The sequence below is a fragment of the Physcomitrium patens genome, chromosome 1 (assembly GCF_059467195.1).
Source record: "Physcomitrium patens ecotype Gransden chromosome 1, ASM5946719v1, whole genome shotgun sequence".
In the NCBI taxonomy this organism is placed as follows: domain Eukaryota; kingdom Viridiplantae; phylum Streptophyta; class Bryopsida; order Funariales; family Funariaceae; genus Physcomitrium; species Physcomitrium patens.
The window spans coordinates 11,838,294-11,856,352 of record NC_143410.1 but is presented as its reverse complement, the minus strand read 5'-3'; the positions used below and the strand labels follow the sequence as shown (position 1 = coordinate 11,856,352).

At 42.0% G+C, this 18,059-nt stretch overlaps 2 protein-coding genes across 2 annotated transcripts; both read right to left on the bottom strand.

The window, feature by feature from the left end:
- Positions 1-275: 275 nt before the first annotated feature.
- Positions 276-2,176, bottom strand: LOC112293670 (DCC family protein At1g52590, chloroplastic). The gene is made up of 5 exons (XM_024543405.3): positions 1,732-2,176; positions 1,535-1,592; positions 1,217-1,324; positions 852-944; positions 276-600 (listed from the first exon to the last, which is right to left on the bottom strand). Exons 1-5 carry the CDS (start codon positions 2,108-2,110, stop codon positions 486-488), a joined length of 753 nt encoding a protein of 250 aa, XP_024399173.1. The 5' UTR covers positions 2,111-2,176; the 3' UTR covers positions 276-485.
- A 1,096-nt stretch (positions 2,177-3,272) lies between these two features.
- Positions 3,273-8,773, bottom strand: LOC112293568 (DELLA protein RGL3). Its single transcript, XM_024543198.3, has 2 exons — positions 8,140-8,773; positions 3,273-7,370 (listed from the first exon to the last, which is right to left on the bottom strand). The coding sequence occupies exon 2, from the start codon at positions 6,719-6,721 to the stop codon at positions 4,412-4,414; it is 2,310 nt and encodes a 769-aa protein (XP_024398966.3). The 5' UTR covers positions 6,722-7,370; positions 8,140-8,773; the 3' UTR covers positions 3,273-4,411.
- Between the last annotated feature and the right edge of the window lie 9,286 nt (positions 8,774-18,059).

Sequence of the window (18,059 nt, the reverse complement as noted above, 5' to 3'; positions counted from 1 at the left end):
TACAATGTTATGACTCTATTACATTAATACAATGTAATACACAATATTTTTAATACAATTATGTAAAAGCTTATATATACAAAAACATAGCAAAACAAAATACATAACAAAATTCACTTGCCCTTCACTCCTAGTTGCATTGGTTTCTACTAATGTGTATAGATATATATATATATATATATATATATATACAAACTTTAATAAGTCTTCAGATTGACAAACAAAATAGGCGAAAGTGGAAAAATTACCGACATATTGTTCAGAGTATCGTCATCTATATTTGAACACAATACTAATAATTGTTGAGTATTATTTACACAAATCATATTCCACTTTTCCTTTTCTTTTCTTTTTTCTTTTTTTTTCCATAGCTGCATAAAAGATCACAACAACAAAGAAAGATCTGCTGACGTTTTGTATGACTACGTTACAATTAAAAAAGCCACTGAAATGAAGTCCTTGCACACATACAAGTGAGTCCCCAGCTACACCACGAAGCGATCGTTGAAGCGTGGATCAGAGACACGGCACTGATCTCTCTTCCCTAAAATAGAGTAGCGATTGTTTGCAACGTTGTCATACACAAAGTCTCTGAAAAACCTGCTCTCACGTTGCAAGTCAACGTTAGGACCCAGTTGATTGTTTGTTTAAGATAACGAGGAAAAGTTCGAAGACTGATGGTTGTTTTAAAGCTTTTGGTTCCATGGTGTTAATTCCACTGACATAGCCAAACTTCAAGTCTACATGACACTATGCAGAAGCTCTGACAGAGCACAAAGACAAGGTATTCTTCCACTAGTGAACTCAGATGCCTGCAAGGTCGATGCATGATGGAGCAGGTGAGGACTTACAGAGGGAATAGAAGGCCAAGACTACCGACAGGAGGGAGTAGATTTCCAAGGTATTGGGCGGTTCGTAAAACGCCTTCCGATTTGATATACGATCTGTGATGATCACCCACATGAAAAGTTTTGAGGAAAGGATTCAAACTGCTATGTGACATAAACCTGAATCGGGTGATTAAATGTGAAAAGGAAGGAATCCATAATACAGCATCTCGCGGTTCGAATAGAGGAACCTGAGTTACATTGGATATGTTCAAGTAGGACAATTGAACCAGTTCGACTCAAAGATCTCGTGCTTGACGCATTGCCGAGACCTAAATGCATGAAGACATTCTCACAAGAGGGTAAGGGTAACAGCCTGTTTAACATACCTGTCTTTCTCTATGAGTACTAAGCTTGATAAATCATCGGATAAACGACCAGCACGAAGTAGCAGAGCCCTGCCTGCCTCGCTTTGCAACGCCGCCATACGCACCCGACTGCAACGAATTCAGCCCCCGACAATTACATTCCTTTCGTTTTAAATTTGATCGAAGCGTGATAGAAGTGAAACTGTAACTAAGCTCGTGCAATTGTCTGACATTGTTGCCTAAAATCCTCATGGTACTGTGCTTTCCTAGAGACCATGTTTCAGAAGCAAATCTTTGCAAACCCTAAAGACTTGAAACATTGAGTACTGGGATGTGTACCCCTCTGGATCGTTGTCGAGCACAAAGTTGACACCGGCATTGCAAAAATTGCAGACACCTAGTCATGCCAATTCTACACAATCAGTTCCCGACAAGGCATTTCCAGTCATGGATTTCCCTTAAAAACGCATCATCTAATCAGTTTAACATGTGTGACGAGGAAAATACAGCTGCAAGGAAAACGTAAGGACTCTTACCATCAAACAGAACAATAGGTCGAGAATCGGTGGCAAAGTACGAATCCGCCCTGCGAAGCAACTCTTCCCTACTCTCTGTGCCATAACTTGTGGCAGTGTTCGCAGCTGCCCTGATTGACATGCTCCGCATATTCCTTGGACTCGTCATACGATTTGGACGATTACACTGATTCAACCTCAACGCCGTTCGAGAATTTCCGAAACTGTGATTCGAAGCTCCAACCGCTACAATTTGTGCTACAGGTACACCTGCTGTAATTTCTAAACGCGGAGCTGCAATTTGCGCAACGCCTAAACTTGCCGCCATGGCGACTTGCTTGGTTGATTGCAGTGTTCCAACCTCTGATCCAAATCTTAGAAAATTATCGACGATGGGCATAAATAAACTGACTCATGAATGTCTCTCAGAAGCTGCGAAAATCCGCTTGAACACACAGCGTCAGCGTTCGTAGTGGTGATTGGGCAAGGGCGATCTATGCAAATATTTCTGACACGATCGCCCTGAGAATCCTAAAGGTGAATGTAAAGCGGGGTGGCAAAGTGGTGGCCACGTAGTCTTTAGACGAGTGTTCACTTCGCGTGGGCAATTACCAGCCGTGGATCCTTTCACTCTATTGCACGCCTGCTGTCGACACACCTCAATGGTTGCAGTGCTTTCATCGGAGGCAAATTGATTTTTTTTGAGGACAGGCTGAGCTCACGAGCTTCGAGTGCTCCATTTTTCACACAATTTTGACCACAATTAGACCCATCGCAGGGTTGCTCACTTTTTTCACCGAAACTATTTGAGTGAGAAGACATGCTGACGTCAAGGCAAGCTCCGCTTCCAGAAACATCCAGTCTGCATCAGTGAACTTGACCAGGATTAGAGTCCGAATGCTGATGAACCGCATTTTGACAGATGAGGGTGATTTTGGTTACAGGTCTCCAACCGCCCACTCATTTCAATCAGGTAGTTGCTTGTGCCGATGCTGTAATCTGGTGCAGTATTATGATACTCAAATGCACATCTGTGCCATTCGCAGCACGGACGTAATGTGTCGGAATCAGGAAATGAAATTGATTTCAGAATTCTAAGTTTTCCCTTCCGCAAACCAGTCATCTATCCAGCAAGTCCACAGATACTTCATGGCCGTTGCCTTGAATATCATTCGAAACTCTGTCAACGGTTTCCAAGTACTGCTCCGAAGTAGTCAAGACAAGCAGACAAACAGTTTCACGTAATTATGGGGTCTAAGTGTGGTGATTGCCACAAGCGAAATTAGTTCTTAAGGTTCATGACACATCTTCTCGGCATGTTGTGCTTTCGCAAGAGCAGAACCTGTTGTCAAGGTTGCTGCAGGGATCGGATCAGTCATTTAACGCGCACTAGTTGCTGAGGCTCTGAGATGCACATGGATGCTCTACACTGAAGATGGACATTCGAGACAAAAGAGCTGTTGCAGTTCCAGCAACATGGATTCAGCACCTGTAAATACGCTGAAGATGGGGTTGAAATAGATAACAATAGAAAGACAACAAGATGGTTTAGGAAACAACAGTTTAAAATAGACTACAGAAAGCATAGTCTCTTATTTAATTGGATCGCAAAGAATATCAAGGGTAAAAGTGCTCAAAAAAACTAAGGAATATCAAGCTCTGTATGTTGGCTCGGGCCGAGATGAATTCCTGGCTCACAAGCGTCTGTACAGCTACAGCTACAATCTCCGAATCTACCTTACAAATGGGTCTGATGCCAATCATTGTGTCTTTACACTTTGCAAATCCAAAAAATGACCCTACTTCTCTCTACTTGTTTTTTTCCATATCTGTATGACAACAACAAAAGTTGCAAAGGCCTACAAAAGCAGCAACATAAACCTCAAAATTACAGCAAGATATTCTGCCCTCTGAAAAAGAATCGTCTTCTACATCCTCATCATCCAAAACTCAAACATTCAGATGGAAAGCAAAAGCCGCTGCCGCTGATCATGGAAGCCCAGTTCGGATGAAAATCATGTATCTGGCTGTCAGGATGAAGAGCTGCATATTCAAGGCAAATTCCTTGGCTCACAAACCGCGCTATTCTGGCAGCTGAAGAAATCCCATCACATTCGAAAAGCCTCCAATGCTACTCGGACGCGCGCCGCTACCCATCCTTTATTTGTGTGTGCTATACCACAAGCTGATACATGAATGCCATCGAAACTGTCCGCCGTCTGTACTATTTGCATATGTGGAAGCCCATCCATTCTGATGCTTTCATTCAACGGTCACCAGAATGATCATGTCGCTAACCACTTGATTGTCGGGTGCCTCCACTCGCACAGCCGCTTGAGTTAATCGAACCAGCTATGGACTTGTGCTCTGCATGGCCACAGCCAGCATGCAAGCTACATGTACAGTGTGGCCGTATCATGTGAAGAAAATCAGTCCACAAGATCTCTACCCAACAATAAAATCTTAATTGCAAGCAGAGGGCCATAGCTGGTGATACACAACACGCACTGCATCGGGGCCGTCTCCATTGAATTCCTAGTTCCTCAACAAGGCTGGATAATCGATTGTCTTGATAAGTTGCTCCTCAGCATCGCTAAGCTTTCTAAGGTATGTGAAGAAGTAGAAAAAGATGGTCCCTTTCAGCGACGGTGTATCCCAAGGCAGATAGCCCAAAATGGAGAGCAATCTGGCAACCGTCAATCTACAGAACCCAAGTGGAAGCTGTAAGGAGACTCCGGTCCTGCCAGTTGAGGGAAATGCTTCCGCCAGGCTGCTGAGAAAGGCAATACCCGTCGCACGGGGACAGAGAGAGCAAGAGCTTCGCTTGAGTGACAGAATGGGAACTCAATGGCCATTGTCGAAAACCTGCAAGCTTCATTCGCTTTTGCCATAATTCTAAAGTCTCGTGACGCTCGATTCGGTCTGCACCTTCGCAAGCCACGATGTTCTTGATCTGTTGCGCGAAGTATAACTGCTCAATTTTCGCACGCTCTTCACTCGCCAACGGGAGGGAGCTGTCCAAAGAGTCAAAAACCGCTGCATAGTAGTGGAGTGCCTCCACAAATCTGCCCATGAAGGAGCTCGTGTTGTGGTTCGCTTCCTGTTCCACCAGGGTCAACATCACAGGATGTATACTCCGCAACCCCGAGATGAAGTTCTGCAATTTGTCGCCATTGTTGAGGAGGCGATGCAATTGCATCACACAGTTCACAGCTACCGCCTCGCCGGGTTTCGCGCCAAGCTCCATGGGGCTCAGATCTTCCAGCTCGCCGACCACAGCATGGAACTCAAATGGAACACCGTAAGTCTCCGCAAATGCTGCCAACCGCCGCCCAGTGTCCTGCAACGAAGTACAACTAGTGCCAACTCCAGTAATTTTGAGCTTCGGAGGACCGCCTTCGCGCTCGCTGAGAGATTGAATGAATCCCGGCCACTGAAACCCTTGCATCAAATCCATGTCGATGATGTGTACTACACTGTAACCCTCCACAGCCTCCAGGATGGCTTGGTTTGCCGTGAAATGGCCAAACTGAAAGTATGGGCAAATTTTGTAGAGAGTGGTGAAGGCAGACAGATAGTCATCGAGGTGAGATTGCAACATCAAGTTCTTGTATGCAGGGTTATCTTTGCCAACAATCCGTGCCGCCAATGCCTCCGTGAAGAAGGCTGCAATCCGCTGCATGGAGTCGCCAAAAAGCGACGCATGCGAATACAACTCCTCCAGCTTCTGCGTCGCAATCTCGATCTTATTCTTGGAAATGGCATCGGCACAAGCGAGAAGCAGATGCACAAGCTGCAATCCTGATGCCTCTGACTTCTTCCCTTGGTCGGCGGCAAATACACCCGGAAAAAGTCCTAACTCAAATCCTTCGTGATGATTACGAGACTGAGCCAAAGATTCCTCGTTGTCGCGCTCCCGCTCCACTGCATCACACTCCCGCTTGATCACCTCCAGGTTGAGAAGCGGCCGCACTGGCTGTTGACACCTTGATCCTGTCGGGTGCGACTCAGCCTGCGAGATGCATGTAACGCCCTCCGCTCTCGAAACGTCCTTGGACTTGATTTTTTGAAATGAAAGATGCGACTGCGTTGGACTAACATACGTGCCTCGCGAATGCGACACCTTTGAACTCTCACCAAGAGGTTGAGTTTCCAGCATGGAGGATGACGGAGCCTCCTGCTGAGAGCTTGAACTCGAGTACTCGGGTGCCACGATGGGTGGGGCCAAACATAAGTCCGCCGAAACTAAATCTAGCCTAGTGTCGGATGACTTCTGGGATTTCCTCGGTGAAGATGCCCGCGAATTCCTGTACTCACTTCCTTCCCTGCTGACACTGCTGCGGCCACCAACTCCTAGCACGAGTTCCGAGTCGCAACTCTCCTCAGCTAGCTCCGAATGTGAACGCTTCCTTGAGAGTGGAGGCGCCGAAAACGAGGTGCTCGCTATGTCGCACTCTTGCTTGCACTGCATCTGTTTGCACGACACCACCACAAACCCGTCCGAGGTCGTGTCTCGAATTCCTGTCGCCAATCCACTAGATCCTACATCCGACGACTTACTGGGCATTGCATTCGTGTGGGCAGAAAGGAACACGTCGTTGAATTGCCGCGACTTTTCCGTGCACTGTTTCTTCGAAGGGCTAACACTCGTTGTCGGCTGTAGAACCGCGGGTCGAAGGTACTGATGCACTTGAATCGGTTGCCTCGATGCCGACTTCCGAAGTGACGTGTGTGTATCACCACTGGGTGGGTGCGGCGCTGCATTCGACGTTGATGCATCCATCGAGCTCTGTCCCTGAGCTGAAAAAGGACCAAACGCCGAGAGCTCGTGTTGCAATGGCTTCCGCAGTGTAGGGTGTGTATCACGGTAGCTGGAGAAGGCGCTCTGAGGAGTATCCATCCGTAGTTTTCTCACAGAATCCACACCAGGCTCTTGCTTGACATAAAAGGAGCTCTGACCCCCTCGCAAATTTGTGGGTGGCTCCAGAAGTGACCCGAAGGGCGGCATCATAGAACTAGATATTCGCAGGAAATCCTCGGTTTCACCCTATTTCAGGTTACAAGTTCACGCCTTGACAATTGGTTAAATATTTGGCAAGTCTACAGCTTCAGAGGCTTCGGGTAAGTGAGCTGATCGTGCTACCTGGATTCACAATGCACCGCTACCTCGTAATCACCTCAGGTTGTGTGTGCTAAATAAGTGTAAAAGCAGCAATCTAAATCGCGGCGACCGCTTCTAGATCAGATCTGTTCGCGGTGGGCACACTCTTAGCCGGGTCTATGATCTAGACCAAATCGTCTTGAAATACTTCACAAATGCCCCCCTTTAGATCAAGTGGCACGAGTAGAGATCAACAGTGTCGAAAATTCTGACAATTGCCAAGAGCACCTTCGAGTAGCTGAAGTGGATAATTCCACAAATCGCAATGACGGAAATTTCGAAGTTCTCAAACCTTGAGCGCGAAGACTGTCCCAGATCCAGTGTAACAAATTGCGAAGAGCGTGTCTGTATGTCCTGGTGCAATTCTTCCCAGAAGCGATCAACTGTCTGGGATAATGCAAAGCTAAGTCAGAGGGATAAGAAGGGCCTCAATCTCCGTGTTCAGACATCTGCACTTCAGAAATAACTTCCAACCATCCGCATACTCCAGTTTGTGCTCCTGCAATTGTCGCGACAAACCCCAAGGAAAGATGAGAATCCAAGGAAACTGCTATGGCTCCAACCCAAGTACGCTGCATGTAGTGATTGCTCCCGAATGCACTTCAAAGCTATTTTGTGAGATGAAGATGTGACTACTTTTTCTTTTCCTCTTTTACGCGTGTAACATTCTGTGACACAAGCTTCTTTGTATCCAAAGACAGCGAGTATGGGATGGAGCTCTAACGCCACTGGCACTACAATTACAATTATTTCTTTGGAGCATGTTCTTCACGCTACTTGGGCCTCCCAGCGAAGAGCACATATTCTGACACTTTTAGAGAGAGTCAACCCCATGGCTGTACCCCGTCTGATACCGACACGAAACTACCATGCCACACGGACACTGCTAATCTACCACCACGGAAAAATTACGCTCCCACCGAGCATGTAATGATGTATGTCCGCAAGCATGATGGTGATGCTACAATTGGGGTGCACACCCCATTTCCACTTTCCCCGCTAAAACCAATAACGTGAGAAAATGAGAGAAGAAGTGGAAGAAGAAGATGGCTTACTACTCTACCAGTCTTTGTAAGACAAGGATGTGACTATGCAGATCCGGAACTATTCCACCAAACATGAGTGTAGGTTTCAGAGATTGGCTACAGGCATTTCTACCACACGAACGAACAGCGGAGGCTCGTTCACACGACACAGATTACAACACAATTTGGAGCAGCTTGCCCACTGAAAACTCAAAAATTGAGCCACCTCTCCAATGCACTCACCTCAACGCGGAAAACCCTCTGCACGAAGAAATTGCCCACTAGCGCGTGCGCACACTCACACACAAGCAAACACACGGAGCACCTCAAGACATTCAAAGACACCGAAGGTGGAAGCACGTAGCTATGATCCGACTCACGAACTCTAACTCCGCAACAAAATAAGCTGCACATATGATCTTTTTTTGTAATTTCCAGACAGATAAAAGAAAACTACAGAAGACGAAATAGAGGGAGGAGAAACACACAGACACTCATCACGTACTCGTCGATTCAAGCAGGAAGAGTAGAGGGAGCGCCCGCAATATGAGAGGAATAAAAGTGTGTTGCTAAAGGAACACTCACTCCGACGCCAAAACTTTCAACCCACTCCACCACTGCAAGGTAAGTAAGTAGGCCGAACAACGACTACTAATACTATTTCTACGACGACGACGACGATGACCAGAGGAAGATTAGCTTTGGTTGGTATGCAAGGAGGGGAGGTTGATGGGGGCAAGGAGGGAGTGAGGGAGGGAGGGAGGCTGAACTGAGAAGCGATGGAGGTGTGTGCACGGTTAGGGGGAGAAGAGGGGAGAGGCTGAGTCCGACAATGCACGACTGGGTAAGTGGCGCAAGTCTCAGCAATGGTGGCGATACGCAAGAAAGCCAATCCAGACGGCATGGGGCAGTTAATATGGAAGAGCCTCTCGCGACGTTGTCACTACGGCGCCGCACCTGCCTGGAACGCCAGCCAGCCAGCGCCGATCCCTCCCTCCCTTGCTACTGCTTTCCTTCCTTCCTTCCTTCCATTCACCGAGGTAACTCTGTTGTTCCAATGTTGTTGTTGTTGGGATTTTTTTTTTTTTTTTTTTTTTTTTTTCCCCTCCCCTCCCCTCCCCTCCCCTCACGGAACTGGTATTGATTGAGGGGGTGGCTGGCTGGCGAGGGGGGGAAGGGGGGGAGAAGCTGAAGCTGGATGAGAGGGAATCAAGGATCCTGTGCGCCATCTTGGAATTTCGGATTCATGCAGACGACGCCAACTAATGGTCAAACATTATGTTCCCCCGTCCTTCCTTCCCTTCTTGGTGCCTGCACTGCCTTGCTTGCTTGCTGCCTCAGCCCCAGCCCCACTGATGATGATCCTAATGCCGATGCCTCCTGCTGCTTCCACCTCCTCCCTATCCCCAACCCAACCCATGAATGAAGGAAGGAAGGAAAATTAGTGTGGCCAAACCATTTTGTATTATATTTGTTGTTGTTACTTCCCCTTTCTTGATGGTGCTTTCCCCTTCTCTGGTCTGTCAGCCTATGACCCAGCTTGTGCCCCCACCCCATCTAACTGATTGAATCACACTTGTGTATATATGTGAATATATATTATTTATTTGTATTTTAAATGTAAAAGATAAGTGCATGCTTCACCACTGCCTCTCCTTTTGTGCAGGGGTAAACATATAGATATATATATATATATATATATACACACAATGTGTTTATTCCTCACATGGGAGCTGCCCACTGTTGGGTAATAATAACACAAAGGATTTTTTTTTTTTTTCAGTCTTTTCAATGGGTTGTACAAGTATTGGTAAACATCTGCCATGAAAATTCAAAATCTGACTCCGCCCTCTCACTTTGCATAAAACAACAATGGTAAAAACTAAACGGATGAATTTTTAACACCTCAAAGGGGATGTGGAACAAGCCAAATGCTCTCACCCCTTCATTCATTCATTCATTCATTGGGGGGGGGGGAGAGGGTATTCATGTTGTGTGTGTGTGAGGGTGCAGTGGCAGCCAGCATCTGCCCCCTTCTTCCTCCTTCTCACATGACCACATGTGAGAGAGGCATCTCATTTTAATTTAAGAAACTCCCCTTTATCCTTCTCATTCCTTTACAACTATCCCTTTTTTTTGTATGCATTCAATTTGGGTTCTATTAGTGGGTGGAAAAGCTCTCTCGCCATAGCCAAGTAGTATATTTCTTGCCATGTTTTTCTTATTTTCTTTTTTCTAGTTAGACCTAGCAGCCAATGCAGAAAGTAGAAGCACATGGTGGCCTGCAACAGTATTGGAAGGTTCTCAAGTGACAGTCACAAATGAAACCCCCTCAATTTGTGGTTCTCTTCACCCACCAGTGCACCAATCCTTAAGCAGCAGCCATATCCACAAAGACCTAATGGAGCATGGGGTTTGACAAAAATGGCAATTAAAGGATTTCCGAAGATGGTGTGGTGCAAAGGAGGAGGAGAGGGCAATTTCTATTTTCTGTTCGAGGTCAATTCTGAAGGAGAATCTGGTGGGGTCCAATTCCAGTGTAGTAGTCACAAGGAGAAATTTCCTCCTCCTGAAGATAGGAGAGGGAGGGGCAGTGGTGGCATGACAACAGAAGCAGCAGACACAACAGAAATCAGCAGACAAGTCTGCTAACCCCCATGGATTCCCATCGGAATTGATAAGTATTTGATCATTGACATACCAGTATATACTTACACATAAAAAATGAAAAATAAATTGGCAGATGAAGAGAAGCAGGAAATATACACCTTCGAGCCCATGATCAAGGTCAAACACACATACACACACACACACATGCAGAGTGAGGGCAAGGGGGAAGGGGTAAGAGGGGGGGGAGAGTAAAGCATGCAGGCCATCTCTCCGCACGAATAATATTGAGTAACGAAGCACAAACAAAGATGGCGAGATTGATGCACCTATGTGAGAGTGAGAGGAGAGAGAGAGAGAGAGAGAGAGAGACCTGGCTGATACCCTCCCCTCCTGCCTCAACCTCGATTTTCAAATATTTCTCATTGGGAATTGGTGGTGGGGGAGGGGAACTGAACTGATGGAGACAAATAGAGAGCAGGACAGTGAGTGGGGTTACTAGTAGTAGTGCAGTTGGGTGAGTGAGAGCATGATTCTTCTTTCATTCCCCTATTTCTTTCTTCCTTTCAACAGGGGCAGGGCAGGTGTAGGGCAGAAGCCACTCCAGCGTGGCACTGACATCCAACTGCCCTCCCCTGCCCCACTCAGTCATCCTTCCTACCCACCAAACCCAACTCAGTCAGTAAGTCAGTAAAGCAGGGGCAGGTGGCTGGTCTTAGAAGCACAATTCGGAGGATGAATGAACGCAGGGGATGAATGGAAGGACAAGGATGATGGATGGAATTCCATTGGCAGGCAGGGAAGAATATATTAATAATAATACTACTATACTATGTGCTTATGACTTGTTTAAAGGGCATTATCGTAGAGGGAGGCAGTGAGGTGGGGCAAGGTAGTGTTGTTCTATTGCGCAGTCATTAATCAAGTAATCAATCAATCTAGGGTTGTTTTATTACTACGGAGGAGGTGGAGAGAGAGGGGCTGCTGAAGCTGGCCACCTGCACTACATCTCCCCTGCCTGCCCCTCTCTGCCCGCCTCCCCGCCTGGAATCTCTCTCCCACGCCCATAAACCCCCCCCCCCACATGCCTCACGCCCACCACTCCCTCCCACGGTCACCCATGACCGCTTCTTGTGGTTCCGTCGGCCACTTGCGCAAAGCTGAAGCCACGCCTTACAGTTCGAATTTGGAATTGATAAATCAAAGTCCCATTCTTCCATGCTCTATGCTCAGATTTGTGTAGAACTTTCTTCGCTTTAGTGCATGTGTCTTAACTTGTTCGTCATTACACAATAATTTTGGATTTTGGAAACATCATTTGATAATAATAATAATAATAATAGCAAAGGGGGAAATGGTGGTGGTGTTGATACAGTGCATAGTCCCCTCAGCTTTTTTGGGTGCTGCCATTTCAGAACTGGGTTTTCACAAAAACAAAAACAAAAACAAAAACAAAACAAACAAACAAATAAACAAAACAAAACAAAACAAAAATATAGACAACCCAAACCACACACATACATATACCAAACTAAACACATCTTTAGAATCAAATTTTCATAAACTGATATTTAACATGATACATCTTGAGTTTTATCTTATCACTTGTACATGTTAATTGCAAAGCTGCTAATGAACATGGCACAATACAATCATGTTTGCTCACACAGTACTCCACCTTATTTATATGTATGAACAATTTCACATAAAATTTAAAAACTTAATTACATTTTTTTTTCTGGGAACAGCATGAATCATAAAATGTATAAATAACCAGCTTTGGCATGCTCCTTAACACCACTTATTGCATTAAAATGATACATGAATATGGAAAACACTGTGCCTGAAAAGTTATGTGCACCAGTATAAACGTTTTTAACGGTTGGACAAAATAATTGTGGATGATTAATCTAGAATTAAAGGCTGAATTGGAACCCAAATCATGCTATATAATTTATTATAAAAATTAAAATAATTAGTAATGATATAAACTAAATTAATTATACACAAGAACCTTATTGTGAAACATCAAATTTAATTTAATGTCTACAAATTTTATGAATTAATAAAAAGTATAATACCTTATTCTTTGAGTTTTGCATATAAATATATATATATATATATATATATATATGCATGCGTTTTAGTTTCTGTTCCTTAATTTAAGTACATTTATTGTACAATCTCCATTGTCCAACACGATAGTTTTCACACATTTATATTTTAAAAAGTTTTACACTCATAGATATTTGTCATGTAATTGCATGCAGTCTAACATGTAAAACATTGCAAAGAAATTTTGGCCACCACCTTGATATTTTACAAGTGCTCTTGGATATGAACTTTCTTCTTGTGCACTTTTATCTGGTTATAGTTAGATTTACTTAGATATAAGTGAACACATGCTATGAAAATAAGGCATTTAACAAAAAAAAAATAATAATTGGACACATAATCTGTATCATTCTGCTTCAGTAAAAAGTGACAAGCCACCCTGGAATTGAGTTTGGATACCCTAAAAAAAACATTAGAAAACAAACTGATCCGTGTTTTTAATGCATGTAATTATCAAATGATTCACATGTATATAAATATATATATATATATATATATACAAGCCCTTTGTATTGACTATCATTTGGCATCTGCTTCAAATGAGTAGATCTGCACAGAAACTTTGTGAGCTTATCTATGATTCTAGTACCTTTCATATATATATAATTGGTTAGTCAACTTTACCATTAAATAGAACCATGTGATTTCAAACATGTCATCACTTATATTTTGTCAATAGAATGCGGTGAATGGCAATTTGTTGATAGCAAATCCTATTACAAAACCAGGAACCTAGAAAAACAATGAAAACAAGCAAAAACTCTCTAAGGTCCTAATGTATGCAAGGAATTTGCATTTATAGGATGCAAATTAAAGTAATTAAGAATTGCCATACCCCACACACACACATTACATATTCAATATATTTTTAGAGAAGCAGGTAGCCAATTGGACTCCTCTTCTTAAGTGTAGTGCTCTAAAGGTCACGATTAGTTGGAATAGATGGAGGCCTTATTGTTGCATCACTTTGGACCATCTATGGTTGAGAATTATCCAAATATTTGTTTGCCTCAATGTGTGAGAGCCGTTGCAGACATGAAATTGTATTATAATTTAGAACACCATCAATCAGACTGTCCTACTATGATGGGTGCCCTTGTTCTTAATTATTTTTCCTTTAAAATTATTATCTTTAAAGGAAAAAACGCCACAAGACCCCCACAAATGTCCAGTTCCAAATCCTCCCACCAATTTTAAAAATGCGAATAATAAAAGTTGCGCAAAAGTACCATGAATGACCTCCAGTTTTTGTCACACACTGTTACACATGAACAGCTTGAACGGAGCCTTTTCGAGTTATGTCATGGATGGATGATCATACTCACATTCATCCGCAGTGTGCTCCTCAAATAGATGAAAGTATGCTTTCCCTTTCATGGGCTACGAGTATAAACTTTGCATACATACTCGTAGCCCATAAAATTCCCTTAATGGTGACGCCCACTGCACCCAATCACTATTATTAATAGTCTTCTATGGGTACAGCCACCATTCTCTGTGGTGGTTGAAGCTTGGGATGGTTGCTTGTTGTATTTTAATCAGAATGTAATGAACCAGTGAAGAAACTTTCAGGCTCTATTTATTTTATTTTTTAACATTTCTATCTCCGGGTTTTGAATTTTACAAGGGAATCCTTGACAACGAGCCATTCACAATCTCAAATCCGAAGTCAAGGAGCCAGCGAGAGGGGGGGGGGATATTTATTATGAGATCTCATGAGGTCATTTTTTAAATTTTTTTGCTCTGTTCCATTCAAAACAGGACCAGGTCAAGACCCTGAAAACCTCGTCCCCTACAAGCGCATGGAAAAAGAGAACTTTTGGGAACATTACCACAATAGAATGATTTATATCTCTACAAACAAGGAGCTACGTTTCACCTAAGCTTTATTATTATAATTATTATTATTTAGTGGGTCCCTTTTCACACGGTACGAAAATTGGCCCATGATCACAAGATTCTGAAGGTCCATTTCCACCTCGCGTTAGCGTTCTCCAATTACAACTAAATCCTACTGTGAGGGTGTGTGTCCAGAACGGGGTCCATGTCAGTGAGTGACCATATCACCAATGCCATGTCAGCACAATGATAGATTGAAGAAAAAGTGTGTGTTCAGTTCCTTCATGAAACCCATTCACTCTACCTATTGGAAACTCAAAAAACGACACTTGGGTTTTGTGAATATATATATATATATATATATATATATATATGGCTCCTAGAATGCAAGCTAGAATTGGAAAAGAGATTCCATCACCATTACTTGATGAGAGCATCAAGTAAGTTTGGATAAATTATTTGATTTGTAGTCGAGGGAGGGTGTCTTGTGGATAGTGGGTCTTCATCCAATTCAATGATTTAGGCCAATGGAAACTCCTTTTTGTATGTGTTTTTCTAGTTTGCCTACATGCTACCTAGTGATGAGGTCAAGAAAAATAAATATCCTCACTTTCTTGGGAAGAAGAAAGAGCAAACTTACAACACAATAAAAGTAAAATAAAATATATTAAAAACGAAAAAAAAAGGAGAGAGTTAATCACTATTAAAGCAAAGAATAAAATCTAAGACCCATTTGCTACATTGTACTTATTTGCTATGAGCATCACAACCTATTGTTTACGATCCATTGTGAAGTGTGCATGTAAAAAAGAATTGTGCGCAAATGTTACCCCTTGGATGATCATCCATAACATGATATTTGTTGACATGATACTTGGTTCAAACTTACCAAGCATTTTGTCAAAGTTGATCATTCATGTGAGGTAAACATGCACCTTAAAGAATAATAATAAATAATAATAATAATAATAATAATAACAACAAAGAAAAGCAAGATGTGCATGTGTTGCGAGGGTGTACATCTGTGAATGAAAAAGTGTATTTACACGTGAATCAGACATTCATTGCAGCTGAATGAAAAAACCATTCAGTGATGTCTCACACATTGTTTCTTTGTGAAATAAACAAAGAGTCAATATTGTTGGCTCCAGTTATTAAACATTTTACCTCACCCTTTTAAAAACAAATCTATTCGTTTGTTGGATTTTATTTTATTTTCTATACTTTTATATATTTATTTCCCGTCTTTCAGAGGGTATGATTTTTATTATTTTAGTTTCACTGTTCTGGAATCGTATTAGAATATTTTCAGAGACTGGCCAGCTTGTCTGTAATTTGATCATGCATTCATCCTTGTGATAGATATTTACCATCATTCAAAAGAGTCAAAAGAGTGATGAATGGGATACATACACACAAAGTTCTAATAAAATAATCATTATTGACAACATAGACCTACGACCAACAAAAAGTACTACTAGATGTGAGTGAAATTTGGTTATTTTTTGCACTGGAAAAAAGTGGGAAAGATGTGTTAATGAAGCGCAAACTATACAGATTTAGCAGATGGGGGATTTTAGAATTGCACAGACGTTGACGAAATTCTAGGGTTTACTATTAAACGATAATAATAGCAGTTAATTATCATTGTTGAAATGCACTGCTGAAAGCACTGCAAACGAAGTCCATTTATATTTGCATTAAACGAGTTACAATGAGATAATATTCATCTCTCTTGCTATGAAAGTGTTTATATACTCCAAGTTATTAAAAACCATTTAATATTTTCTGAACTTCATATTCCATACCATATTGATGTAATGTGAAGCTGAAGGTCTTCAACGGGTTGCTTTAAGAAGACTAACCTAATCTTCACTGGTTGTAATCCTGACACTCAGATTAGAAATTCTGTTGTAAACATTTAATGCATGGAATAAAATCTTGTATTATTTAAGTTTACAGTGTAGTCACTGGTGAGATTACTTTGGTGTTGGAATCACATGTTCATTGGCCTCTTTACTGTTTCAATAGAAATTAATTTGCAATGAATTCATAATGTCAACAATTTTGAACATCTCATGATCATTAAGCAAAAACTATTCCTGATTCCTGTTTCATCTTTTCTGTGCACTTTTTATTTTGCATCATTTTCGCACAATTTCAAATCTAGTGGTAGCCTTTGTTTTAAATGGTAGAGGAAAATTATTTAGCATGTTCAGAAAAAGGTTCACAAATTTAGCAAAGTTTTTTCTATAATTTTATGGATGTATGCAAGACAAATGGTAATGAGGGTTCTAGAGCACATGTGAACATGTGACTTTCAAAAGAACAGTGTGTACAGGTGCAACTTGTTGTAGTATTATTCATGAAAATAGTAGTTCATTTAAGCAACATAGACTGTTCAATGATTAATGAGTTTAAAGAAATTGAAACTGAATCTGTGGAACTTATTTCAATAGTTAAAGTTTTTTCACAAAAAAAAAAGAAGATAAAACAAAGGAAAATAAATGTACCATTTGATCGTTATTGTCTGAGTTTTAATTACATCACTCTACTTTGACACTAAGGATTATACTTGCTCAGACCACTAACAAAATAAACAAACAGTCATGACCAGTTCTTCAAGGCAAGTTGTGATACACACCTACATTTGTGAGTATATATACACATACATACATATATGTATGTATGTAAGGTATCTTTAATGCCACCACAACCTACTACCCATTTGACATAATAATATTAATGTATTAGAAAGTATATTTAACTTTAATTAGAAAGTTAACAAGAATAAGTTGTGATGGCATTGATAACACCAGATTTATTCATGTCCATATATTTACATATACTCACGCTTAATACTTTCCTATGGTGAAATCCTTTTTTAATAATGAAACAAACAATGAATGATGCAAAATACACTCATAAGTAATTGCTAGAAGCTATACGACATCATATTTCTATATATATATTTTTACTTCTATTTAAACATATTACCTTTGAAAAGTGTCGATTGGGTTATAGTTTTATGAGACAAATGAGATCCGAAACCGTTCAATGGTCGAGCATTCCGCTGAGTTATTGTGTCCCCACTCCGTGATTGGATTCGAATGAATGATAATGTGAATACGTCGTGCGATTAATCATCCACCAACCCTTTCATCCATCCATGCCGATGCCCAACCACTTAGCATGAGTGCAAACAATGAATTCTCGAACCGCGCCAACACGACATTCATCGCATCGTTACCCACTTCTGCCACGTGTATTCACCCTCTCTCCATCCCACCGTCCATATTTAGACGGCTCCGATGCGGTACAAAGGGTGCAAATTGGGATTGGGTGGCCATACCTTCCACGACCCAACTTAAATTGGGTGGCAGAGATTTGCTGACTGGACATTTTCAAATAGTCCACGTGGATTGTAGCCTGCTGACTGTGTCAATCAATCTTCTATTGGGATGAATGTGGAAAGCATGAGTCAGGTTTTCATCCACTTTCATCCGTCAATGTCCCTGTGCACGAGCATGCAAGTGTGGTGTGTGAATGGGGAGGGAATGTGTGGGAAGGAGTTTTATTTTTATTTATTTATTCTCAGTATT